The following is a 27,724-nucleotide window of genomic DNA, read 5'->3' as shown; positions in this document are numbered from 1 at the left end:
TGAACAGCTAGCATCTCTTTTTGATTGATATTTAGATGCTTTTGGTTTGTGGACCACGTGCCCTGAATGCCTCTTCCGGCCATGTGTGCCCCCCAGGCATAATCTGATGCATCCGTCGTTAGTCTCTGCCTGGCTGGGGGTAGAGAGAACGGCTGTCCCTTGTTTTAGTGACAAGCCTTTGTCCACCATCGAAACTCCTGTTGCAGGCAGGGAATTAGAGTAATCATTGTTTCCAGACTGTGGCAGTGTTGTGACCAGACACTTTTTAGGTACCATTGAATTTTCCTCATATGCAGTCTTGCATATGGAATTAGTAAGATGCAGAATGACATGAAGCCCAAAGCCTGCAGAATTTTTCTTACAGATAACTGGGCCTTTATTGCCATTTCCTTGAAATAAGTAGTCAGTTGCCTTTGTTTGTCTGGAGTGAGATAAGCCATCTGGGCAGTTGTATTTAAGCTTGCACCCAGGAATATTATCTCTTGAGAGGGTACTAGTTTTGATTTCTTTTTGTTGACTGTGTACCCTAGGCATGTTAAAAGTCTTATCACAAACGTCAGATGCTGTAATAGAATGTCCTTGTTCTCTGCTTGCATGAGGCAGTCGTCCAAGTAGGGATACATTTGTATTCCTCTTTGTCTGCAGTAAGCAATTACTGGTGCCAGGCACTTTGTGAAGACCCTGGGCACAGTAGATAAGCCAAAGAGCAGAGCAGAGAATTAGTAATGCTTTGAGCCAGCCTTGAATCTGAGGTATCTTCTGCATGACTGTGACTGGGACATGCAGGTATGCCACTTTTAGGTCTAAAGTCGCAAGCCAAGCCTTGCTGTCCAGCATGGGCAGAAGCTGCTGCAAGGTCAACATCTTTAATTTTGTTATATCCAGGAAAGTGTTTAGAATAGATAGGTCCAGTATTGGTGTCCATGCTTTGTCCTTTCTGGGTACCAAGAACAGTCTTGAGTAAAATCCTTGTCCCTGCTCTTGTTGTGGCACTTGCTGAATAGCCCTCATGTCCATGAGAGCTGCGACTTGTTTTTGAGCCTCTGCCCATTGATTTTTTGGCAGGTCTGGCCAACCGTTTGCCCTTGGCAGAGTATGGAAATGAAACTTGTAGCCTTGTGACACTATGTCTAGAACCCATTTGTCCTGGGTTATAATGTGCCAATTTTGAGAAAAAAAGTGCTAGTTTTCCCCCAAGGGTGCTGCCAGAAGATAAGTGCTTGGTGCAGGTATGGGGATGTCATTGGGACTGTTTTCTGTATGATTGTGCTTTGTCTTCTCCCCCTTTGGAGGTAGAAGCACTCCACTGTTTAGGCTTGTAGGATCCTTGCGGCTGTGATCTGCCTCTAGGGCATCTGGATCTGCCCCTTTGAGGTCTGTCTGAGACTGGAAAGGACCAATTCTTTGTAGGCCAGTGTTTGCTAAATCTAAGTGGCTGTACTTGTAAAAAGTCCTTGACCGTTTGCTTAGATTTAGCTTTGTCCTCCATTTTCTTTAACACCTCTTCTGCCTTAACACCAAACAAGGTATCCTGTTGTAAAGGAGCATCTAATAATTTTGCTTTAACATGATCAGGCAGAGTTTGTTCCTTTAACCAAGCATGCCTCCTAATGACAGAACCCGTAACAGTGGCCCTGCAGGAGGCCTCCAGAGAATCAAACCCACATTGCAAAGTATGCTTTCCAACTTGTTCAGCTGCATGCAATAAATCCTGCATTTCTTTGTTTTCTGCACAATCAGAATTTGTCATCATTTTCTGTTTAAGCAGTGTCATGATATATTGCTGATATTTGAGCATATGAAACTGGCAATTTAAGGCCCTTATAGCCAAAGTAGCAGATGTGTAAATCTTTTTTCCCCATCGATCCAGTGCCCTAGAATCCCTGTCAGAGGGGGTAGGGTTTTTTGCAGTAGAAGCCTTGACCCCTTTGGGACCCTGAGAAATAGTTTCTGGGTCTGCAGTAGGGTTTTTGAAAAGGAATTTATGAGAGTCAGGGACCCTGTAGTATCTGTCCGGCTTAACAGGAGCTGGAGGTAAAGAGTCAGGGGTCAGACTAGACTCCGAGAACACATCATCTACAATGTCCAACACGGATGTAATGGCTAGCGGCCTGTGTTGAGGTAGTAAAAGGAAGTCTCTGAGCCTTTTCTTAGATTCTGAAAAATCTTGGCTCTCCCAGTGAAAGTGCTCCCTCATGGTATGCAAGGTTTCCCCAAAAGAGTAGTCCTCAGAAGGAGAAGCTGAAGGAATTGATTCTTCAGCATCAGAATCCTCATAAGGGGAAAGTGAATATTCCTGATCAGAAGAGGAATCAGAAGAAATGGAAACCTGATCTGAAGATTCATAGTCTGTCTCTTGCCTAGGCCTCTTATCAGGAGGGGGATGGGAACCCCTGATCAAGGTAATTAAGTCTTCGGCCATTTTGAGCATCTGTTTTTTAGGCATGGAGGCTTGTCCTTGTGGCTGGTGCACTTGTTTCTTTGCCTTTAAAGGTGTTTTAGTCTTTGTCTTTGAAGTCGATTTTATATATAATTGTTTAGGTCTGAATACACCCTCAGAAGCCGATCCCTGCTCAGTGGTTCCGGACCCAACTGAGGGAATAATCTCCGAGGCTCCAATACCTTGAGTTTCCAGCGGCCTGTCCGACTCCACATGGGAGTCAGTAGCGGCCTGCGACTCTAAAGTAGTGGGCATCAGGGGCTGCGAAAGCACCTCACTGAGAACCGGCGACTTGCTTAGGAGAAGCTTGGTCGTCGGTTTTGGATCTCGGTTGCCTGTCTTTTTCTCTTTCTTTGCATTTTTTGTGAACTCCAGTAGTCGGATGGCTATCCGATGACATTGTATAATTAAATCTTCACCCAAAATAGCTTAATGCAAAATCGTACCGACGCTTAATAGTGCGTTGGTTAAATCTAGCACAAAACCGACAACTAGCAACATTGTGGTCAGGGCCTAGGCAAGGAATACAGTAAGACTGAAAGTCCTTATGAAGTATTTGCTTCCCACAAGGAATACAATTATTAACTTTTTCTGACATCGGTCTGGAGCAAGAAAAAAGTTTCCCCAATGGGGTACTTAGCTTTTAATGAAGACTTCGGATCTGAAATTCGAACACGAAAATCTCAGGAGTCGGCTGACTGGCACTTGCGAACTGCTTCTGCTTAGGGCACCGTGCGGCAAGAAAGACTGAATAAAATGGCGTCGGCTGCATCTTTTATACCCCTGACGACCTGACGTCAGGGAAGAGGCGACAGCAACCGACGTAGGACCCAAGACTTTGGAATTCAGCCCGACTGAGGGCAACCTGCCAGCAGGATAACCCAAATGTAATGACTGCAACAGTGAAACACGAAGAACATCCTGCACTGGCCATTCAAGCTCAACCTGCTCTTCTTGGTCTTTTAGATTCTTGTTTCACTAACTTAAAATACATTTTCTAGACCATAGTCATGGCTTCATTCTTCTACACTACAGGGAATGGCACTAATGTTTCAGTGTTTGTCTTCCTTTTCTAAATTCCTGATCAGCTGATATCACTGTTCCGTTCTCCTTACATTATATCAATGCCATTTAGTCAACAATGTCCTCAACTTTTTAATAAAATATGTTAAATAATATACTGAACAGGAAGATGTTTTCTTCTTCAAAACGGTACTGAATGCTGTTGTACACATACTTGCAATTCATACCAGGTGCATAGTGCAAGTTACTACAACTTGTTTTCTTTAATTCCATGAAATACTTTATACTATTGTCTTTTGTTTACTTAGTGCCAAGATCATGACTGAAACTATTTCATTTCACAACAAGCACACTCCCAATCAATAAGCAGTAGTTGCCAAAGTCATCGATTCCATGCATTTTTGCATGTGGACCATATACAAAACAGCAAAGTTGCAAAGTGTTTCATTGCCAATATCAGAGAAAGAATACGTGGACTTCAAATGACAGCAACACAGATGATGAAGCATTACTGTAGTAACACTACAGCTGTCAACATCACTTCCAAGTGTACATAGTACAAATTAGGTCAAAATACTGGTGACATCATAGAATTCAAAAACACCTTGTTCAGATTACGTATGCTCCTTTAAAAGCAGTCAGGAAGATCTTTTTCCCATACCCGAGTGCCCTAGTTTTAAAATTCTAGTAATGTTATGAACACTGGCCACCAAGGCTTTATAATGGCATTTTACTGAGTGGCTGTGTGAAGCTGTCAGTATTGGCATGAGGGTTTGGTCTGAGAAAGTATGGTTTCTGTTTGAGATCACATTTCAAAGAATACAGAATTTTTAAGCCCTTAGCACAACTTAGATAACACAACAGATGCTTAGGGTTAACCACACTATGTACTGGCTAAACTCCTTCAGTTTGGACTACATGCTGTTCATGCTTGCCTGCAAAGAAGGTGAAGACTTCTTTGTTTTAAGTCTATCCTTAAAACATACAAAAGGATTGCACACCAATCAAATGTAATAAAGCAGTCTTCCTTCTGAGCATGCGAGTGTACAGTGTACATGCTTACCAAGTTATAACTAGGCACATGACCATCGGGCCCTTACAAGCCTAGCCAAGTTCTACCCTTATTTCCACAATCAGCAACTAATGCCCATATCACCCCCAGGGTGAATTTACAGTTATCCATCCAATAAACAAGCCTATAATACTTGTATTTGAACCCAGGACCATGTGAACTTAAGAGTGACATTTAACTCCTTGCACCACAGGAGAAGTTGCATACATATACTGGAAAGTTGTCACTTATGGGGTTATAATGCAGAAGCAACATCCAGCATGGAACTATGGCACCACAACAGCGTGGCTCCTTTTGATTACAGGTGGGTGTTCTCAATCTCATTTTGTTACATACTACAGAAAGAATTAATTAAGGAGGGATAAGATCCATGTAACCAGCAATTCTTAAAGAGCTTCCTATCTTGGTACCTGTATGCAGATATAATACATTGGAGACAGATTCTTAAAGTTAAGTGTTGTCTATTTACACTAAAGACGTCAATGTAATGTTCATTTTCAACTTAAAAGAAAACAAGTTCTCTGTTGCTTAATATGCCTGTGGCTGGTTACAACTCAGTTCTGTGCTTGTTGGTCTGCTTTTAAAGTGTCTCAGTAAGGCACAGCATTCCTTACAGTTTGTAAGCTTTGTACTGCACCTCTGGTCAAGCGGCCTTGCAATCCCCAAACTTATCCTCAGTAAGGCTCATTGGTATTCTGTAAATAAAGCCATATTAGGCTCCTGGTACCCCTAAAGTAGCTCCACAATTCTTCCATCAATTATTCCGGTATTTTATATGGCTAATTCTAATCAGAATCCACCCAGAGTCTCTACCCTTGGTCTTGAAAGTCAAGGTCATTGTTCCCTTCTACTCGTCACTCATTAGACACATTATAGAGTACAACGACCCTTTTGGTATGTACCTCACAAGACATCTAAAACAACTGGAAAGGCCACAGAAATACCTCACAGAGATGATTACCGGCCTCAAACAAATGCCCTATGCAGACCATCTCAAAAAACTCCAGCTTTACTCCATCACATATCACCTACTCAGAGGCGATCTCTGCCTAACATGCAAAACTATGTCAAACCCAGAGCTGTTGGACATGCTTCACTTAAAGAAATCCCAATCCCTCTGAGCTCCACACTCTAGGGACCTAAACCTCGCCACCACAATATACAGAACATGCTGGAGGGATAGATTCCTGTCCCAGAGACTCCCCATACTCTGGAACAAACTACTTCTCTATATCAAACAAAGCTCTTTATTAGCACTCTTCAAGAAACATCTTGATAACTGGATGGGAAATAGGAAATTTACCCCGGGGATCACTTCTGTGGCTCTGTTTGACAGTGGCACAGGAAAATATTTTTTTTGGATGGTGAACGCCAGGGTACCTTTTTTGGCTAGGCTTATATAGGCCCTAGGGCCAATAGCCTAGTACCTACCTATGAACCTATGAGAGGCAAATGCCTTTAATATTGTGGGGTTTCTACCTTGTCTTAAAAGTAGTTCTCTAAGTTATTGACAGCAAGTTGTACTAATGGTGTATTTCACGGCCATAACATGAGGTGTACACACCAATGCCACTGTGCATACAGAGCACATAAGAACAACATTTCTGACATATCAAATATTATGCTACAGTATATAAATGGCTCAGAGGAAAACTAAAAACACCAAATGCCATCCTAGCAGTGCGAACACAAACAAACAAAAATAAAACTGTTAGAAACACCAGCCCGATATAACTTCCATGACCCGAGACATAATTCATGTTCCTTTTATTCTTAAAAACAGACAGAATTAAGTGCTTTCATCTTCAAGTAAATATGGACTTCAGCAGAACTGCTCACAGGAAAAGCTAAATTAGATTACAAGTGTTAAACATGCCTTTCGGTTCTGTTTATACCGCTAAAAAATTCTCAGTTTTAAAAGTTAAACAAAATCACAAAAGACTGAGAAACTGCTTTTGCAGCAAGACGATCAATGCCACAGAGAGAGGTGGAGACATCCAAGAAGGGAGACAAACATTACACTCAGACATGCAGCTTACAGAAAAGAAAGGGCACCACAAAATGGCAGTGGGTGAAGTGTAATCCAGATGTGTTACAAGCACTGTTAAAAACCAGGTCTGACTATACCCCATAAATGGATTAGAATCCGATCTTATTTACTAACTTCTGTTTGTTGACTGGGGGGGGGGGGGTCTAACTAAGGAAAACTCATTTAGGGTGGAAGTCCAAAGTGGAAAAACTCCAGACATGCATGACTTACTAACTAAAACTCCACCAAAAGTGAGTATATATATATATATCTATCTATCTATCTATATATATATATATATATATATATATATATATATATATATATATATATATATATATATATATACATATATATATATATATACACACACACACACACACACACACACACATATATATATATATATATATATATATATATATATATATATATATACATATATATATATATACATGCATATGCACACACACAGGAATATATAAATAAAACTTCTTGCAATTAGTCTACTCTCTAAAACTTTCTTATACTTTTTTATTTCTTCTTCATATAAACAGAGAAATAGTATTCATTTACTTATAGCCTAATTTATTGTTTTTGACAGTTCTTACAGGGTTCCACACCGTAAACACAAAAGTGTATGTACACATATATGTACTTGAATGTGCATGTATGTGTATTTGTGTATGTCTTAAGGCAGTCAGGCGTCTACTGAGGTAGTGATTCTGTGATCCTATAGAGGTGTCAATCTGATTCTTACCTCATAGCAGTATAGCAGGATTTTGAGCAGGTTTTACTACGGGACAACCTCCAAAACAGAATGTTCTGTTAGCAAGCAGGTCAGTTGTTCATTTGCATTATGCCATGCTTTAGCATATCACAGAGAAGCATTTGGACATAACAACATACCATCTACATACAAGATATGCTATATCTCTGCAGGACACCTAGCACCTGCATGACATGGCACTAATATCAGCTTCACTGTATCGCTACACACCTAGTATACAACGAAGTACTATCAGTGCTCTGTGGCTATGAATCATAAAACAGAAATATGTATAAGCTGCATTCTTTGAAACATTATCAATATCACTGAGAATTCTAATAATGGATCACCGTACAGTAATGTGCAACTCCAGGCTCAGCTGCTCATAAAGACCGCACACAGATGTATACATGCATTGGCACACTGTATTAAGTATACTGTCTCTCATTACCAAGGTTCATAGACATGGATCTCTATTATGACAGGCAGTTTATAAACAGACTACACTGTTTTTGAGATGCACACTTTTGTGCATAATATACCATTGTATATAATGAGCACCAATGCCACAGGTGGGAATAGCTGTGAAGCATCACAGAGTGGCAAGGAATAACTTCAGGGTAAGATATCCCTGTGTCTGACATACATGACTGAGCAGCTGTTCCCTGCATAATTCATAAAAGATTTCCATTCATTTGGCATGATGGGAGAGCTAGGGTCATTACTATAACCTGGCAATGTGGAGAGCTGGAGCTGTGTGAGCTCCCACTGCCTCTTCTGTAACATAACTATGCTTGGGTGGGACATGGGTGTTTTTAGTAGCAAGTTTATTTCCTGTTTTTTTTTTTTTTAACTTAAGCACTTCGCTCTGTATGCTGCTGGATACATTAGCAGGTAAGGGTCATTAGCATGTTCAGATGCACAACAACAGTACATATATGGTGCAGGTCCTGTAACTTTTGTATTTGGGACCAGTCCATACAGAGTTGGTATAGTGTCCCTGAAGCACTTACCATCCCAGAGAAAGCTCATTTGCAGTTGTCCTCCATGCGCAAAGCACTGTGATTACATTATGAGGTTAGACCAAGTACAAGGTCTTACCACATTGTGCAGTGGTCTTTATGAACCCAAAAGTTCTTCAATACACCATTCTAGTGTGTACCAGCATTGCTTTATGAGGCACTCTGTTCAGGATTTCCATCTTGTGCCACCTATATAATCTTACAAGCTTCTTCTGTAGCCTTCCTCAGTACATTTCCTTCTGGATCACCTGGTCATACAACTCTGTTGCCATAGCTACCAAGGGCTGCAGTCTGTGGTTTGAATCCTATTCATAATGTACTAGAATAGATCAAACTCAGTACGGCAATGTGCTTTCAAAGATGCAGTTCATTATGCAGTTTGCATATGGTTTATTTTTAATGCAATATCTGTCATGAAATATCACATTTTAGTGTTGTTTTGATAACCTAATACATATTAAACACCAGTGGCTATGTTACAGACATATACCATCGAAGAAATAAGGTAATATCTACAGCATGTACTAAAAAAAGTAACTTGGCAACCATGCTGGTACTTCAGCTGTTATGAAGTGCATCATTAGTAAGATTTACTTTTATCTTAACATACATAAATTGTAAATGCGTCTGTGTGGTGACTTCCTCCCTTAAGTCACACTGAAAATAGGCTCTAGCAAAAGGATAACCCCATATATATATATATATATATATATATATATATATATATATATATATATATATGTATACATATGACTGTTTTCAGTTTCTGTATTTAATCTCTTGTGCTTAACTTGATGTTTGCCATGCTAGTACTGATGTGTTAGGCACTGCGAGTGCCACTGAATAAAGGAAAAAAAAGAAAAAATTCTTGAATGCTTATGCTTTAGGCTGTCATTTCACTCAGTTTACAAGTCATTCCCAATGAAAATCGGAGACAGAGACAGCCAAAACTGGTGGTGGTTTAGGTTGTGAAATAAGCAATGAATAAAACAGAGAGGGACAGAAAGAGAGACGGATTTTACATTTATGGCAACATCTGGCAGTTTTTGTGTACATGTCATGAAAAGTAATGCCTAATGCTCATTCAATATGTACCCAGGCATATTCTCAAAACATTTCACTACATGTGGCATTTATCAGTGATGGTGAAGCTTCCAACTGTACCCATGGTAACGCAACAGGTGCTGACTAATGCCATTACCTACTCAATTTGGTTTTACAAAAGCACTCCCTTCCTACATTTTGTCATATGGAGAAACAAGGAGTGAGCAATAATTATGAGGAAATATTACTTACCTGTAAAATCAAACATTTTTGCATCTATTCTTAATCACCAGAAAAAAGTATGAAACTCAAACACAGACGGCCATAAACCAGGAGAAAGGTGTTATTATATACTAAATTATAGTAAGACATAACCTTACAATGTTGCACTTCTAACATAATGTCTTAAGGTAAGAATTAACCATAACTAGTATCTATTGAGAATAATTCTGCTCTGCATACATGTAATCCTGCACTTAATAAATAAAACGGCTACCCTTGGTTTGGCCCTTAAAACACCTTGTATTGTCAGTGTCAGTTTGGTAACAGGTGATTTTGTTGAATGTTAAGAAACAATGGCATCTACCACTACACAGATGCAATATTCTGATGTAAAAGCTTCATAAACTGCTGACCATTTAAATCTGGTGATTAATATTTGTTTTGATAGTGCAACAGGAAAAGACTATATATAACTATGGAAGTGCTGCTAAATCACTAATTTGTCCGATGAGTACTAATTAATTAGGTATCTCTAGCCCAGTGGACTTGGAAAGAATCCAGCACTAAATCTCTGTACATAAAGCTTTGTTTGAAGTACAAAGGATCTAAATGTCTGTTTTATTTGTTCCTGTATCACAAAAACTATATCTGATGAAGCAAAGATAAAATAAAATTATGACAATGCTTATATTTCTTTGATTTGAAAAAGGGGTTATACTTCAGTAATAAAAGAGATCAGTACATCTGATTAGTCTTGACATTTTCAGTTTACAGAATATGCATTTTTCATTAACCTTTCTTCATTGATTAAACAATATACAGTCGAATAGTTGTTACCTGCTCTCCAGTGGTACATTACTGCCAAGAACCCAGCTGTCCTGCAGCTGGACTGACTCCGGCGTGGTTTGCAGCTCGGCGGGCAGTGCAGCCGGCGGGGCCGGACTCTGGTTTCTTCGATTAGTCAGTGAATTCCTGTTCAGGGAAGTCACAGATGGATGCTTTTGTCCTGGATGTTGCTTGATAGGTGGAGGCAGAGGTTGCAGAGTGGACTGGACTTGGTTGCTAGGGGGTTGCTCTACAGAAAAAAAATATGAAAAATGACTCAGAGTTCAGTGTATTTCTAAAGTACAAAATCAAAAACGTCTTTTAAAGAACTGTTTAATGACAAAACTTACAAAAACAATTCTAACAGACTATTTTATTGGAAATTTACTCCTCAGACTTAGCTACTTATGTAGCAAGTTACTGCAGTCTTTAGTGACAACCCTTTACTTGACTAGCCTTGCTACTGTCATCAAGAAGCTAGTTTGTTATACTTACTCATGATTAAAGGTAATGAAAACTGGTTTAACTGACTGTTCTTTCCACAAACCAAGGACCTTAATGAAAAACAGTTTAGCCAACTTCTACTTCCACAAAGGGTTTATATGTGTCTAGAAGGCATCTGATAAAGGAATAGTTGTGAGTACCAGCCTACAGGTACAGATTGTTACTGTTAACTGCAATAACCACAGCTTGAGCTACGTAGAAGAAATATAAATGTGACATTCAATGTCCAAGAGACACAATGCTCTGCTAAACCAGGGCTACAGATGTAAAAAAAAAACACTTCAAAAGGAAAAGGCTACTGTATAACAAAGTAACCCACTATACAAAGTAGAATCAGTTCAAAAGTATTCTTTCCAGGTTCTGTTATTTTCTATCACACTGCACTGTCCTGTTTGTTGGTATATACACCAACTTACTATCAACGTAAAGGATGCAATTCTTTATACCACATGAGAAAGTTTTCTCAGAAAGACCAGTCACAGCCCTGAGTCAACTTGGTATGAGTGAATTATTCCACTATGGAATTCAGAACGTGAGCATACACACAACAGATGAACCTTCTCACATATACAGTTCTTGCAGTGGAACATGTTCTAGGTCTAGAGAAACTGGGATGCTTGTTTCGCCATTTAAACTTCTGCCAACAGGATAATTGCTCAGGAATGTATTTTAGGATTATGTTCTTGCTGAGAGTGAATGTGATTGCCAAGAATCACAGGTACAAAGGACACACTGTATGAACTTGTGGATGTCTGATGTCATTTTCAGAAGATATTCACTGTACACAAGTTTTAACTTGTGCTTTATTCAGCAGATGCAATGCAAAAAGCAAAATAAAAGGATATTGTCCTGTTTTTTTCAATTTGGCATTTAACATGGTTAAAAACTTTGAGCTCTTAATAAGCTGCTTTCTGTGCCCAGGGCACAGTGTTTGATTCCTTCCACTTCCATTTTCCTACAGTGCAACTTAGCAAATCACTTAAGCCAGAAAGTTCTCTGAAGTCATACCTGGAAAGAAACATTTAACTCCAGTGGGCTCGTCTATTCTGTAAATACACACACACATGTATCTATATCTATAAATACATCTATAGCTATATATGCATACACACACACACACACACACACACACACACACACACACACACACACACACACACACAAATATTTCCTCCATCACTTAGTTACAAGCTATACTTAGAATATATTACAATTTCAAGACTTATTCAAGACTGGCACATTACTGCTACGTCAGTAGTTTATTTAATATTCAAAGGTATAATCTGGAGGACTGCATTTTTTTGAAAAAATAAAACACACTCAATAGCTTCAAATTATAGGTTCATAGGTTGGTACTAGGCTATCAGCCCAAGGCCTATACTAGCCTAGCCATAACATTTTCCTGGCTATTTCTTCCCGGAATATTTACTTCCCTGTTAAAGGGTGACTACAAACCTGTCACAAATTAAGTGAATGTGGGTATGCATTACAGTTAGTGGTGATTGCTGGCAACTTCTACACATCTACTCATTTTTATATACATCCAAATATTATAAAACATGGGATTATAAGTATTATCTGCACTTTTGCCTGCTGCTTGCATGCATCATGACTGAGCCAAAAATTGTACATCTACCACTGTGAAGAAATAATGAAGTAAATGTTTCAAAACAGACCCTAGAAGGATATCAACATATCTTCCAACCTGTATGGGTGAGTAATAATTCCAGATTAACTGATTTCTCAGACTAAACATCTAAAAGATTACACACACACAAAGAGTACACAATCTAGGTGTAAAAAAAAAACAAACAAACTTAAAATGGATTCTATTTATACCTTTTTTATCAAATGTAATTTGATTAGATATGCACCACAGCTCTCCAAGCTGGTTATACAAGGTTGACACAGACCATTGTGTACACCAGCTTGATTACAGCTGGAATGGAAAAAAAAATCACAAATCACATTGTGTAAAACAGGGCGGCACTCTGTCCTGCCGACATACATTGATTCACAGTTTCATAGATTAGTACTAGACTAAACTGCCCTTGTGAGCCATTTTAAGCCTAGCCAACTACCTCATGTGAAAATCAAACCCTGCACTTTGTGTCTGTAAGGTAAGCAGCTTAACTGTTATGCCAATCTCCCACATAGTTTGCTTAAGCAGTGCTGATGAAAAAAAAAAATTGAAGGAGCAATTGTGTGCTAAAGCAGGAAACCATACCATACCTCTAAGCTGTACTGAATTTTTCTCTATTTACCGGTTTTGAGGTCCAAATAATGGGGTGCCACAAATTCCTGATTGGCCCCTTCAATTCCCAATTTTTTTATTTTTTTTTTTTGGTGGGGTAAAACTTTAAATTTATTGGTGACGTCACCAACGTGCAGTGAACATGCTTGATACATCAACTTCACGAGGAAGCTGAAGACTGCCTGTATCAGACAACTGAAACTCTACCAGCAGCAGCCAATGGAGCAGAGCTATGTGACTGTGCACATCATCATGAAAGTTCTATCTATCCACCCTTCCCCAACGTGTCTGCAGCAGGTCAGCAGAAAATTCGTAAGTGAGGTAAGTAAAAACTAAAAAAAAAAAAAAACTTAAAAGAACAAACTTCAAAAGTGTGCAGGGTGCACACAGACTGCAGAATTGTTTGTTTCCAATTCCCTTGCTGCACTAAGCTGGCCAGCATATTCATAACAGAAAGTGCAGTAAGGTAATTGGAAACTAACGATTCTGCAATCTGCTTCAGCCTGCATTCTTCTGAAGTTTATTCTTTTATTTTTAAACATAATACTGTTAGCGAGTAGTAGCACAGCACTTTTGTGTGAATGATGTGTGTGCGTGTGCATGTGTGTGTGTGTGTGTGTGTGTGTGTGTGTGTGTGCGTGCGTGCGTGCGTGTGTGCGTGCATGCATGCGTGTGTGTGTGTGTGTGTGTGTGTATGTGTGTGCGCGCACGCGCGTGTGTGTGTTTGTGTGTGTGTGTGCATGCGTGTGTGTGAGTGCCAGTTATATTGCTTAAATAAAATACTAGTTTCTTGATGTCTGCAAAATTAGCTCAGAGACAATGTTACACTAGGGCAAAACTTAATTAAAATATCACTTGTTGAATCTATATAATAACTTCATCAGCCAAATGTGAACTGTAATAACCTGTGCAAGCAAGTGTATCCCCCAAGCAGCCATGGCGATATTTACATTCAGGAGTAATTAGTGACGTATTTAACTTATTGCAAGAAAACCTGCAATCTGAGCGCTGTGCTCACTCAGCGTTATCCCTGGATTTGAAAGCTGTCTAGCAGGAAGGGTGGTTTATTTCAGGTCTTCATTTTCTTTTTCAGTAATTGGATAGGGGTTGGATAAATGATTCCCCTTTTTTGTCATTTCCAAATGTAACAGTAGGTGCCACAGGTGTAAGGCGACGCATCTTTCCATGCACTACAGCACACACTGCTTTACTTGCATGAGACACTAGCTGAGCAACAAGAACAGCCACCCAGCAGTAGCAGCACTCCAGAGCAGCCGCCCAACAGCAGGCAGGCAGTGGCATCCCGGCCATCTGTATCTCCTCCTTCAAAGGCAGATGCACCCCGACCAGCTGTGTAAGATTGTGGCTATTCCATAGCTCCAGCACACCTCCCTAGCTACTTTAACTCCGTGAAATAACTCTAACAGCATTGCACTGGACGCAGAGCCAGCAGATACAGGAATCAGAGCACAAAGGTCCAACTGTACGAGTTTTGCCAGAAATAGACCAAGAGAAGAAATGTATGATGCTGCAGGAAACTCTGAGGAAACTGAGCAACAGGAGGAAAATATTAATCTGGAACCTTCCACATGACTGTAGCAGCCAGGTAGGGTTTTCCTCCTTTGATGTAGAAACAATGTACTGCAAGTATCTCCTGCATGCATGATAGTTAAAGAAAAAAATCTTGTGGCTTGTAGTGCTTAAAACAGTTTATTATATTATTAGTCTAGCTATTGTGAAGACTGGAACCCCAAAAGAACTTCCTTGAAGTAAATTACAGTTGCTGATCTCAAAATGTAAACATATACTTAAATAAAACAGTGAGTAGGGTGATTACTATAATTTTCATTTTATATATACATACATATATATATATATATATATATATATATATATATATATATATATATATATATATATGCATGTGTGTTATCTATCTATATATACACCCACATACAGATATATGTGTGCAAAATCACTGTAACAGAAAAGTCGACTACCACAGTTTTTATGAATTAATTGAGTTTTTAGGCGTGATGTGTCCTCCTTGCGGAAACTAAACTGTTAGTGCCCAAAGTATTAATTAGCTGAACTTTTATCCTGTGAACTTCTGTAGGGCAGTAGGTTGTAACACTAGCAACATGGCACCTGCTGATAAGAACATGAAGTTGCCAGCAATGATGACACGATGAGTACAATGAACAGGGTGCTGCATGAGCTGCGTGCATCTCAGGATTACACTACACACTGCTGACAACTTGTGTGCGCACTTCAGATTATCCCTGTTTGCAAAGTGCATGTTTGAAGTTGGCCACTGCTCTGTAGTTTGTTAGGGACACTAGATGGGGTCTGTGCCATCCAGGGATTTTGTTTGCATGCTGTTAATCAGAGCCCCAATTTTTGGCCACCTGTACCTACTTTTCATGGGCCTTTGTCTAGATTTTTGATGTTTCCAGGTTGAGAGGTATGCCCTAGACAACAGAAGCTGCTTTTTCAGTACTTTGAGGTAAGCAATCTGTGACAACTGGGTCACTGTGCAAAAGAGTTGGTGGACATGTGGTTAAGACTGAAGGAATGTAGTAAAACTGCTACTGAGTCAAAACACACATGTAATGGTACCATCTATTATACAAGTGCTGTCCAGGAAAAGGGCCCAAACTTCATTCTTCAAATGCTACACTTGCTATATTTGCTAACTGTTTACATCCTGTCACTTTTATATTTAATCAGAGTTCCATAATTCAGTAAGAAAATTGTCTACAACAGTAAATTTAAATACATTTGTTATTTTGTAGGTGAGCAAGGATATGGCCAGGTTTGACACAGGCAAATTTTTTCTTATTTTCTGAAAATGCAACAGAGATATTCTGTTTTCCTGAAACTTTCTTGTGCCTGGGTAGTACTTCAGCTGCATGTGCACATCAAGGGGATGCATACCCTTTGCTTTGAGGTTCAGAATGCCAAAAATGCTCAGAAGAAAATGAAAAAGAAGGATACAGCAACACAGCCGAAAACGTAAAAGTATAAATGTATTTATAATAACAAGGATTAAGAGCTTTCATCTTCCCAGTAACCAAATGTTCTCAGAATCAAATAACAAATTGCACAAGTCCCTTATTTAAACACAATTAACTATCACATGACCAGCACACAGTTTAAGATTTAAAAAGCCACTAAAATCATATCTTAGTACAACCTTAACAAAAACAAAAATTGATACATAACCCATCCTAATCTTATGACATATTAAACATGTTTACACAGCCAGAGCCTTGATTTTCAGTACACCAGCTATTGAATAATAATGAACAATCAACTCTCTATAGCGCACAAACTCTACTACCTTCCTGAGATAACTCCAGCACTTCAGCACCTAATTCAGCCCCACATTCCCTCTAGAGCCTTAAGATCTAGTAACCAGAACCTCATAACTGTCATCAAACATAAAAACGAAGCTGGTAAGTCCCTCTTTGCCAACACCATCTGCAGGCGGCTGAGAACCTCTGTCTGGGTGCGGCTGAGAACCCCCGATAAGAGAGATTAGATCTGCAGCAAGAGTCGTGATCTGTCTATCAGAAGAGGGGCCCTGAGAAGTAGATTTAGGATGGGCCTTGGCCTGGCTGGCAGCCTTAGCACGTGCAAAGGCCTTGATGGACATGGATACCGGAGGCCTAGCTGCCCCACGTGCAGGGGTAACCTTGGACACAGGAATGGTGTCGGGTAAATCTAGAGCTTCGGTTTCTGGAGGAAAATCAACAACCGGCACCGTTGAAATCTCCGGGACCGAAGAACGCGTTAAAGCGGTGTCGTCGGCCTGGGGCGGTTGAATTACCGCTTCCGAAGGGACCGATGCAGTCGCGGAGGGCTTAGGAGTTGTATCGGTGGACGACGCGGGCCGAGGATGTCGGTTCCGGTCCTTGCGTTTTTTGGTAGATTGTGCTGTCGGTTGTTCCGAAGGCATGATATAAGCGAAAGATTCGCCAAAAAAGTCTTCGGCAAATTCTGCCCGGCACCTGAGTGTGCGCTTATTAAAGCAAGCACAGGCAGCACAGGCCGAGACGTCGTGGTCTGGGCCCAGGCAAGGGAGGCAGTAAGAATGGAAGTCCTTATGAGGTATTTGTTTACCACAAGACAAACAATTATTAACTTTTTCAATTTTTTCTGGCATCGGCTGAGGCAAGAAAAAATGTTCTAACGGGTACTTAGCTTTTAGATGACTTCGGTAACTGAAAACACAGGAGCTGACCGACCGGCACTTGCGAACTGCTTCTGCTTCGGGCACTGCGCGGCAAGAAAGACTGGAGAAGATGGCGTCGGCGGATGCCTTTATACTCCAGCCGCTCTGACGTCGGGGAGGAGGCGACATCGGCCGACGCCGGACCCAGACTTTGGAATCTGGCCGACCGAGGGGCTGCCTGAGGCAGGACAACCCATATGTCAGGACTGCAGTTGCATTCTTGAAGGACATCCTGGAACACTCTACCAAGCCAAATAACGTCTACCACCTCCTTTAGTCAATTCAAAAAACTCCTGAAAATGCACTGTAACTGGCTATGCTCATGCCACTCATCAGGCTAATCCATACCAAGAGAATTTGTCAGTGTAGAGCTATGTATAAACAGTTTCTCCCTGAAAGCTTCCAAACCCATACACAATTACCTTACAAAACTTATAACTGCAAAAGAAAAAAAAAAGTACCTCCTCTGATTGTCTACTGTAAGAAATGTTAATCACTAGCATGATGTCCTGTTGTGTATATATATGCTATATGTATGTTTGTTAATCACCAGCATGTTGTCCTGATGTGTATATATGCCATATGTATGTATGTTCTACTTCTTTTTACTCTCATGTAATGTATTGTAATGTGGAGCTTTTCTCCCCGGGTCTCCGCTGAAAATGGACCTGTGTCCAGTCGGACTTTCCTGTTAAACAAATGTAAAATAAAAATAAATAAAAAATAAATAAATAATAATCATTAAGCCAAGGGGGATGTTTGGCATCACTTCAGAGCTGCTACTTCAACTCACATTTTTCTAAATGCATTGCAGCTTCGACGGTCCCCCTCATGGATTTAATTCCACCTTTTCAAGAACCTGAAAACCAAAACTATGGTCTAGATTTACATTACTGTGCCTATACAGAGCATTAACAGCATTCTTGCTTTTACATTTATAACCATGTTCAAAGATCCTTTACCTAGGATACCACTCTGTCTTACCAATATACAAAAACAAGGCATTTTCTACATGTGGCCACATACACCACCCTCTTGATTTCACAACTGTAGTATCCATCTAACACTGTTACGCATTCACCCTTAATTTTATCCATTTCAGCCTCCTTAATAAAACAACACTGTCTGCTTTTTCCATATTTGAAAAAGTATAACTCTTAGTTCTTGGTCCTGGTGAAGACATATACCCTTTTTTCACTAATGCTTTAAAGTTACTCCCTCTCTTATATATCACCCTGTGTTGTTCCCCAAATGTATCAGACATATTGTTAAGACCGCAAATCCACCAATTCTTGACAATAACATTCCTAATGGGTCCACTACTCACAGAGCATGTCATAACAAGGGCCCTAGGAAACTGTTCCTGATGCAGCTTAAAGGAACTTGAGGGAAAGTCATGATTTTCCCTACTCAAAATCAGAGAAATATCCTACTGCATCATTTGGCTATTACATCAACCTGTAATTTTGATAAGTTCCTACTGTACCCTCTCCTAATAAGCATGTTAATAAGCACCCCAATTTCAGTCTCAAATAAAGAGTTATCTGACACTATTCTAGGTAACATAACAATTCGTCCTTTCACAAGCCCTCTCAAGGCTATGGCTGTGTAAACATTGATATTAAACACATTTAATATGTCATAAGATTAGGTTGTGCTGCAAAATTGGGTGGGCTATGTATTGAGCTTTGGCCTTGTTAAGGTTGTACTATGATGTGATTTTACTGCAACTTCCGAGTGTTTTTGGCATTGTGGTTCTTGGTTTATGCTTGAACTAGCTGCTGGTTGTTTAGTTGTGTTATGAAGTTCAGAAAAAAAAATACTAGCAATTTAATAGCTTTATTACCCCTTCTGTGGTCACTTTAGGCATGGGGGGTTAGTGAGCAAGTTGACCCTGTGCTTTTGAAAAATGAAAAAATGCTTTTTTGTACTCCAAGGCTTGCAGTTTAGAAAGCAGCTAAACTACGTCACTATGTCTTCCAAAACAGGAATTTGCAGCGGTAAATGGAGCAAAAGGTGTTTAATGTCTATTTTACAGCATAACATTGAGAATCCACCAGGGAGGTCTGAGATGAAAAATAACTTTTAAGAACTGTTTATCTAGTAGTCTGGATGCTGGTGGGGGGGGGGGGGTCCAAAGGTAAGCAGGCTGAAATGGCTGACAGGTGTACCTCAGTACAAGTATAAGCAAGTCCAGCACAGAAAAGCTCAAATAGGTACTAAAGGACCATGAGCACATCCTGCTGTTTTGGGTGAAGGTTCCTTCTTTGGCACTAGAGGGAAAATCTCTTCCAATTTGTTAAGTACAGTTTTATTGTATTTGGCTTCCTAGCCTCCCTTGTAATGTTCAGCATGTTTTTCGAGTATAGGTGCCGAAAGGGTTCTAAAGTCTTATCCCTCAATCTGGGAGGTTCAGCAGAGTCTATGAGGGACTCCCTGCAGTGTATGTAGAAGTCTACATGCTAAGCCAGTATGAAAGTTTCCTTCCTTCTCAGCTGGATCAGGTAGAAGCACCAGTGCTGCTTTGGCAAGATCAAAATCATGTCAGACCTATCCTCCCTTATCTTCTAAAGGATCCTGGGAATCAACAGAGACAGACCATTCCTATTCATAGAGAAGGAACCCACTTTCCAAAGAAGGTGAGGTGTATGCCTCCCTTTACACCAGGAATGTGCAAATGTCCAAGGTAAAGGTGACTTCAGCCAAGTCAAGGAGGGATGGCTGCTCAGATCTTAAAGTCTGTCCAGACATGAGATCTCAGACTGCAACAGAGTTTCCCAAAGCTATGATTACAACAGTGAATCACACCATGAACATCAACAAACATTGTTTTGCAGCACAGAGACAGTGCAATAATATAACAGTTGTGATACACAGAGCAGTGATACAATATTTTATGTCAGGGATGCTGACACAGACATCCCTAGGAAAGGGCATTAGAAACCATGACATGCAATGTGCAGATCAGCTTGGAAGGTGGACAAGCTGTCACGCTCCCTTAGGTAAGAATCCCACAAAGTGATGAATGTAACAGTGAATGTTATAAAGAACATCAGTGGTCCCTTCTTCTGTCTCTAGTCTGCTTGATCTATGTGCTTTTCTGCTCCTTTTTCAATGGCCAAATCTAAATTTGAAGTTTGCAGTAACATAAAAGAGCAAGGAGAAGCTAAAGGAATCATGCAGTAAAACATTTCTAGTCTTAGATCATTACCTATGCAGAGGTGATCGATACAGGAGGAGACATCTTGTAAATGGCAATTCCTAGATACATACAAAGCTACACCTACTAAATGTATTCAGTTGTCAAGATGGTATATGCAAAAAGGATACCTCTTGGGCTTCTTTGTTTAGTTCAAAGATTCATGAGCTGTTCTGGCCATTTACTTAGTATGTATAAAATTGCAGATTAGGCTCATGGAGATTTAAGGAATACTAGCTGGCATGAAATATGACAAAGATGTCAACTGCACACTGGAGAATTTTATCTTCAAAACCATGAAGATGTAAGAGTAAAATGTAGAAAAAGATTAGAGACCCAAGCATAGACACCAAGAGAATTATATGCAGATACAGTATAAAGGCAAGCAGTTTCTGATGTAACACAACAAGACATTCACGGGTAGTGAGCTATGAGCATATATTACTGATGATCCTACCAGCTAGCTCATACCACAAAACTGAAAAGCTGATTCATAGGAATAATAAACAATAGAAATGACTGCAAGTATTATTCAAACTAGGGTCACAGCATCCAAAAAGGACATGCAGTGCCTTGGCTAAATACAGTTGGATTTAGAAAGTGGCATTGCAAAATTAGAATTCAAGCTATGAACACAACATTATAATATTCAATAACGTCTGTGGCATGTTTAAGTACTCAGGCTTCAAGTCAAGGGTACTGGAGAGTGAAAAGTAAATTGTTGGGAGTGACTGGGCCAAAGGTAGACAACCTCTGACTACTGCTTGGCATTCCATTAGAAACCAGTGGGAGGCATATCTTAATCAATGCCATTGTAGCCTTATAGTTTACTTTACTGACAGATTTTTTTTGTAAACTTCAGCATATTTACTTAACTTTAATGAGCAATACAGTCAATGCATATAAGGTATATGCCCAGCCCTGTGTCATACCTGAGCATCATGGAAGAGAAGAAGCCATAGGTCATGGCATTCTGCTGTCAGGCACACATTTTCCAACTAGAACTAGAAGCAGAACAGAAGCAGGTAGTGGTCATCATTAGATGAAGATGCTCCATCTGTCATGTGCTAAAAACTTACAAAAGGTGTACCAGACAAAAATGCAACATGATGGGATGTAGAGCGTATCCTTTTCCAAGCACAAAGTTCTATACCGAAAGTGTAAGAAATAAAACACTACAAGAACTGACTGCCTACACCTCCACAAAGGTAAACCAAGAGTGTAACTAAAGAAAACCTGCTTTGCAAGTAACTGTCTAGCACTTAGCTGTTGGAGGGAAAGCTATGGTTATAATGACAGCAGTCTCACATCAATCATACCCACTTGTTTCAGCTTTCAAAATAAAGCTACACAAAGAATAACAAACACAGAACTAGTGTGTGAAGTAAAAAGAGAACTATGAAGGACTTGTCAAATGACTTCTGCAGGACTTAATGTGGAGCTTACGTGGTGTGCTTCTTAACACTCCTGCTGAGACCGTCCAACATTTCACTTTCTGTTAGCTTTGCCTCTGACAGGTAGGCAATGGGCTCACTCTCTGTTTCTCTTTCTACCTGTTAAAACAGTTCCCTCCTGCTTCACAGAACTGGCCGATCAGCATTTTACAAAATGAAGTCATGTAAGACTTAAAGCAGCTTATCACTTTCATCTTTGGTCCAAGGCCAGCTTTGAGACATTCTCCATGGCAATCCAGCACAGTGGAAAGTCTGTGTTTCAACTTCTTTTTCTTAGTCCTTTTTTTGTAAGAAGCCTGACTCCTGTTATATAAATAGCTCCAAAATTCTGCAGTGTGATGATGGTTCATGCATTTCACATATCTTAAAATACTTCGTGAACAGCTCTCTATTAACAATTACCTAATCTCTTACTGCATACACAAAATAACTATATGACCCTCAAACTTTCAGCCTGCTAGCTATTTTGCTTATTTATAAAAGAAGAGTTCTGGGTTTAAAAAGTACAGTTGTGTACCTACCATAAATGTAGATGTTTGAGTGTATTCACAGTTGCAGTCATTACAATTGGGTTATCCTGCTGGCAGGCTACCCGCAGTCAGCCTGAATTCCAAAGTCTAGGTCCGGTGTCGGTTGCTGTCGCCTCTTCCCTGACGTCATTGTGCCAGGGGTATAAAAGATGTAGCCAACGCCATTTTCTTCAGTTTTTCTTGCCCCAGATGTCAGGTGCCCCTAAAATGGTAGGCTAAATTATGCTAATGAGCATGCATGCACAAAAAACAACTTTTCCTTCATCTATAAGCAAATACACCACATAGGTTGTATAGAACAGAGGAGTACAGATAAGTCCCAGCAAAGGAAAAGGGGGATCGAACATCTACATTTATGGTAGGTACACAACTGTACTATGTTCATCGTGTTTCACTGTTGCAGTCATTACACTTAGGTTGAATCCCAAAGCTAAGGTTGGGAGGCTGGTGCTAAATAGCATTAGGAGCAGCTATTAGTCCTTGCAGAACTGCAGTGGCAAAGCCTGCCCTGGATTTAGAGTAGAGTGGTAAGTGATAGTGCTTTGTAAAAGTATGCACTGAACTCCAAGTTGCAGCCTCTAAGATGTCTTTGGTTGGTACCCCTCTGAGGAAGGCTGCTGAAGTGGCTGCTGCTCTGGTTGAATGTGGCCTAATGCCTTTAGGCACTGATTTGCCATGCTGTGAATAGCAGAAACGAATGCAGTGACCTATTCACTTTGAAATAGTCTGCTTTGAGATAGCCTTTCCTTGTGATCCTGTAGCATATGCCACTAGAAGTTGTTCAGTCTTTCTGAAAGCTTTGGTTCTGTCCAAGTAGAAGCGTAGCTGCCTGTGAATGTCCAAAGAATGCAGAATTCTCTCACCCTTATTCTGTGGGTTTGGATAAAAAGTAGGCAAATGAATTGTTTGGTTAAGGGCCACACTGGACACTACCTTAGGCATAAATGTAGGGTTTGTACACAGAGAAACCCTGTTAGGATGGAAAATGATAAAAGGTTCCACAGCCATGAGTGCCTGTAACTCTGAGACACATCTAGCAGAGGTTATTGCTAGGAGCAGAGCTGTTTTTCAGGACAGGAATTTAATATCAGCTGCAGAGGCTGGTTCAAATGGAGGCAGTGTGAGTTTTTCCAAGACATAGTTGAGGTCCCATGCAGGTATTGGTGCTCTCCTTGGAGGTCTTATGTTTATGGCCTCTCTGAGTTACTGTCCTTAGTAATGGATGAGAAAAAATAGGTGGTTCTGTATTGTAATGAGCTGAAATGGCAGAGGCATGAATGTTAATTGAAGAAAAAGAAAGGCTTTTATCAAGCATCTCAGTTAAGTATTGCAAAATCTGAGGAATATTTGGAACAATTGTGTCAAAGCCTTGTGCCTGGTTCCAAGCACAGAATCTCTTCCATTTTTCTGCATAAGATTTTCTGGTGCCAGGCCTCCTGGCCTCCAAAATAACATCCAACACTGTTTTAGAGAGAGGTGTGCCTTGACTGGCTACATTATTCACCATGCTGCCAGGTTTAAGGTCCTGAGATGGCTGTGCAGTATTTGACTGTCTTGTTGGGTCAATTTGAAGTAATGTCCAAGCTGGGCATTGAGACAAGCTGTTTAGGAATGGGTACCAGTGCTGGCGGGGCCAGTCTGGGGCAATCAGTATAATTTTTGGTTTCTCTTGTCTGACCTTGAGGAGTACCTTGGGGAGGAGAGGAAGAGGAGGAAAGGCATATACTGTTAGGTTTTTCCAGCTGAAAGATAGAGCATCCACTTTCCATGCTTGCTTGTGATAAGTCCTTGTGCAGAATTTCTGTAGTTGGTAGTTGTGAGGGGAGGCAAATAGGTCTATGTCCGGGCATCCCCAGTTCCTTGTTATCATGGTGAAGACTTGTGGATCCAATTTCCACTTGTGGGGATCCATTAGGTTTCTGCTTATTCGTCTGCCAGAGTATTTGTCCTTCCTGGCAGGAATTGTGCTTGCAGATGTACTTGATAAGTCAATGCTGTGTCCCACAAGTTCATGGCTAGTCTGAAGAGGGGATAGGAATGTATGCCTCCCTGCTTGTTTATGTACCACATAACTGTAGTATTGTCCATCCTTATCAGTACTTGTCCTGGATGAAGTAGATCCTTGAAGGCTGTCGGGGCGTTTTGAACAGCTAGCATCTCTTTTTGATTGATATGTAGATGCATTTGACTTGCGGACCATGTGCCCTGAATACATCTTCCTGCCATATGGGCCCCCCAGGCATAATCTGATGCATCTGTTGTCGATATCTGCCTGGCTGTGGGCAAGGTGAATGGCTGTCCCATGTTGTGGTGACAGGCTTTTGCCCACCATCGAAACTCCTGTTGCAGGCAGGGAATGAGGGTAATTATTGTTTCCAGGCTGTGGCAATGCTGAGTCCAAACACTTTTTAGATACCATTGAAGTTTCCTCATATGCAGTTTTGCATATGGAATTAGCAGAATGCAGGATGCCATGAAGCCCAAAGCCTGCAGAATTTTTCTTGCAGATAACTGGGTCTTTGTTTCCAACATTTTGAAATAAGTAGTCAGTTGTCTGTGTTTGTCTGGCGTGAGATAAGCCATTTGGCCAGTTATATTTAAGCTTGCACCCAGGAATATTATCTCTTGAGAGGGTACGAGTTTTGATTTCTTTTCATTTACTGTATACTCTAGACCTGTTAGTAATCTTTTTACAAACGCCAGATGCTGTAGTAGAATGTCCTTGTTCTCTGCTTGAATAAGGCAGTCGTCCAAGTAAGGATATATTTGTATTCCTCTTTGTCTGCAAAATGCAATCACTGGTGCCAGGCATTTCATGAAGACCCTGGGCGCAGTAGATAAGCCAAAGGGCAGTGCAGAGAATTGGTAATACATTGAGTCAGCTATAAATCTGAGATATCTTCTGCATGATTGTCTGATTGGGACATGCAGGTATGCCTCTTTCAGATCTAAAGTCACAAGCCAAGCCCTCTTGCCCAGCATGGGCAGAAGCTGCTGCAGAGTTAATATTTTGAATTTTGGAATATCCAGGAATGTGTTTAGGATAGACAGGTCCAGTATTGGTCTCCAGGCTTTGTCCTTTCTGGGCACCAAGAATAGCCTTGAGTAGAATCCTAGTCCCTGCTGTTGTTGTGGTACTCGCTGAATGGCTTTCATGTCCATGAGGGATGAAACTTGTTTTTGTGCTTCTGCCCATTGATTGCATGGCAGGTCTGGCATACCATTTGGCCTTGGCAGAGTGTGAAAGTGGAACCTGTAGCCTTGTGATACTATATTTAGGACCCATTTGTCCTGGGTGATCATGTGCCAATTTTGTGAAAAAAGTGCTAGTTTTCCCCCCAAAGGGGCTGCCGAAAGATAAGTGCTTGGTGCCGGCAGGGGAAAGTCATTGAGACTGTTTCCTGTATAGCTGTGATATTTCCTCTCCGCTTTTGGAGGTAGAAGCACCCCATTGTTTAGGCCTGTATGAGCCTTGGGGCTGTGATCTGCCTCTGGGGCATCTGTATCTGCCTCTTTGTGGCCTATTGGACACCGGAAAGGACCAATTCTTTGTAGGCCAGTTCCTGCTAAATCTGGGAGGCTGTACCTGCAAGAAATCATTGACTGTTTGCATAGATTTAGCTTTGTCCTCCATTTTCTTCAACACCTCTTCAGCTTTAACACCAAACAAAGTACCATGCTGTAATGGAGCATCTAGTAGTTTTGCTTTAACATGATCAGGCAGATTCTGTTCTTTTAACCAAGCATGCCTCCTAATGACAGAACCTGTAACAGCGGCCCTGCAGGAGGCCTCTAGAGAATCAAAACCACATATGCTTTCCAACTTGTGCAGCTGCATGCAGTAAATCCTGCATTTCTCTGTTGTCTGCACATTCTGAATTTGTTAACATTTTCTGTTTAAGCAGTGACATAAGATATTGCTGATACTTAAGCATATGAAATTGGCAATTTAAAGCTCTTACAGCTAAGGTAGCAGAAGTATAAATCTTTTTACCCCATCTGTCCAGTGCCCTAGAATCTCTATCAGAGGGGATGGGGTTTTTTGCAGTGGAAGCCTTGACCCCTTTGGGGCCCTGAGAGATGGTTTCTGGGTCAGCAGCAGGGTTTTTATAAAGAAATTTATGTGAATCAGGAACCCTATAGTATCTATCTGGCTTAACAGGGGCTGGTGGTAAACAGTCTGGAGATAGACTGAACTCTGAAAATACATCATCTACAATGTCTAAAGCAGGTGGGATAGCAAGGGGCCTGTGCTGAGGCAATAAAAGGAAGTCTCTGAGCCTTTTCTTGGATTCTGAGTAATCTTGGCTCTCCCAGTGGAAATGCTCCCTCATAGTATGCAGTGTCTCCCCAAAAGAATAATCCTCAGGAGGAGAGGCTGAAGGGGTAGATTCTTCAGCATCAGAATCCTCATAGGGAGGAACAGAATATTCCTGTTCGGAGGAGGAATCAGAGGAAATGCAAACCTGGTCTGAAGATTCGTATTCTAACTCTTGCCTAGGCCTCTTATCAGGAGGAGGATGGGAACCCCTGATCAAAGTAATTAGGTCTTCGGCCATTTTAAGCATCTGTTTTTTAGGCATGGAGGCCTGTCCAGGAGAATGCTGTACTTTTTTCTTTGTCTTTAGAGCTGCTTTAGTCTTTGCCTTTGAAGCAGAAGTAGGTTTAACATATAACTGTGTAGGCCTGAAAACACCCTTAGAAGCTGATGCCTGCTCAGCGGCTCCGGACCCATCTGAGGGAATACTTTCCAAGTGTCCAATACCTTGAGTTTCCAACGGCCTAGTCGGCTCCACATGGGAGTTGGAAACGGCCTGTGGCTCTGAGGTAGCGGGCGTCAGGGGCTGCAAAAGCACCCCACTTAGAACCGGCGACAGGCCTAGCAGAAGACTCGTCGTCGGTTTTGGATCTCGGATGCCTGTCCTTTTCTTTTTCTTTGCGCTTTTTATAAACTCAGGTAGTCAGCTGTTCCGACGGCATTATATAATTGAATCTTCTGCCAAAGTAATGGAATGCAAAGTCGTACTGACGCTTAATAGTGCGTTGGTTAAACCTAGCACAAAACCGACAACTAGCAACGTTATGGTGAGGGCCTAGGCA

At 40.7% G+C, this 27,724-nt stretch overlaps 1 protein-coding gene across 11 annotated transcripts in view; it reads right to left on the bottom strand.

The window, feature by feature from the left end:
• TENM3 (teneurin transmembrane protein 3) overlaps window positions 1–27,724 on the bottom strand; it is a 3,803,041-nt gene that overhangs the window by 934,093 nt on the left and 2,841,224 nt on the right. For all 11 annotated transcript variants that reach the window (XM_044062527.1, XM_044062530.1, XM_044062531.1 and 8 more), the window contains one exon: window positions 10,459–10,696. In XM_044062527.1, the coding sequence (XP_043918462.1) occupies window positions 10,459–10,696 (238 nt within the window). The remainder of the gene's footprint in view (window positions 1–10,458; window positions 10,697–27,724) is intronic.

The sequence above is a fragment of the Protopterus annectens genome, chromosome 2.part1, assembly GCF_019279795.1.
Source record: "Protopterus annectens isolate FY-2018-M chromosome 2.part1, PAN1.0, whole genome shotgun sequence".
Lineage (NCBI taxonomy): Eukaryota > Metazoa > Chordata > Ceratodontiformes > Protopteridae > Protopterus > Protopterus annectens.
This window is presented reverse-complemented; position numbering and strand designations above follow the sequence as displayed.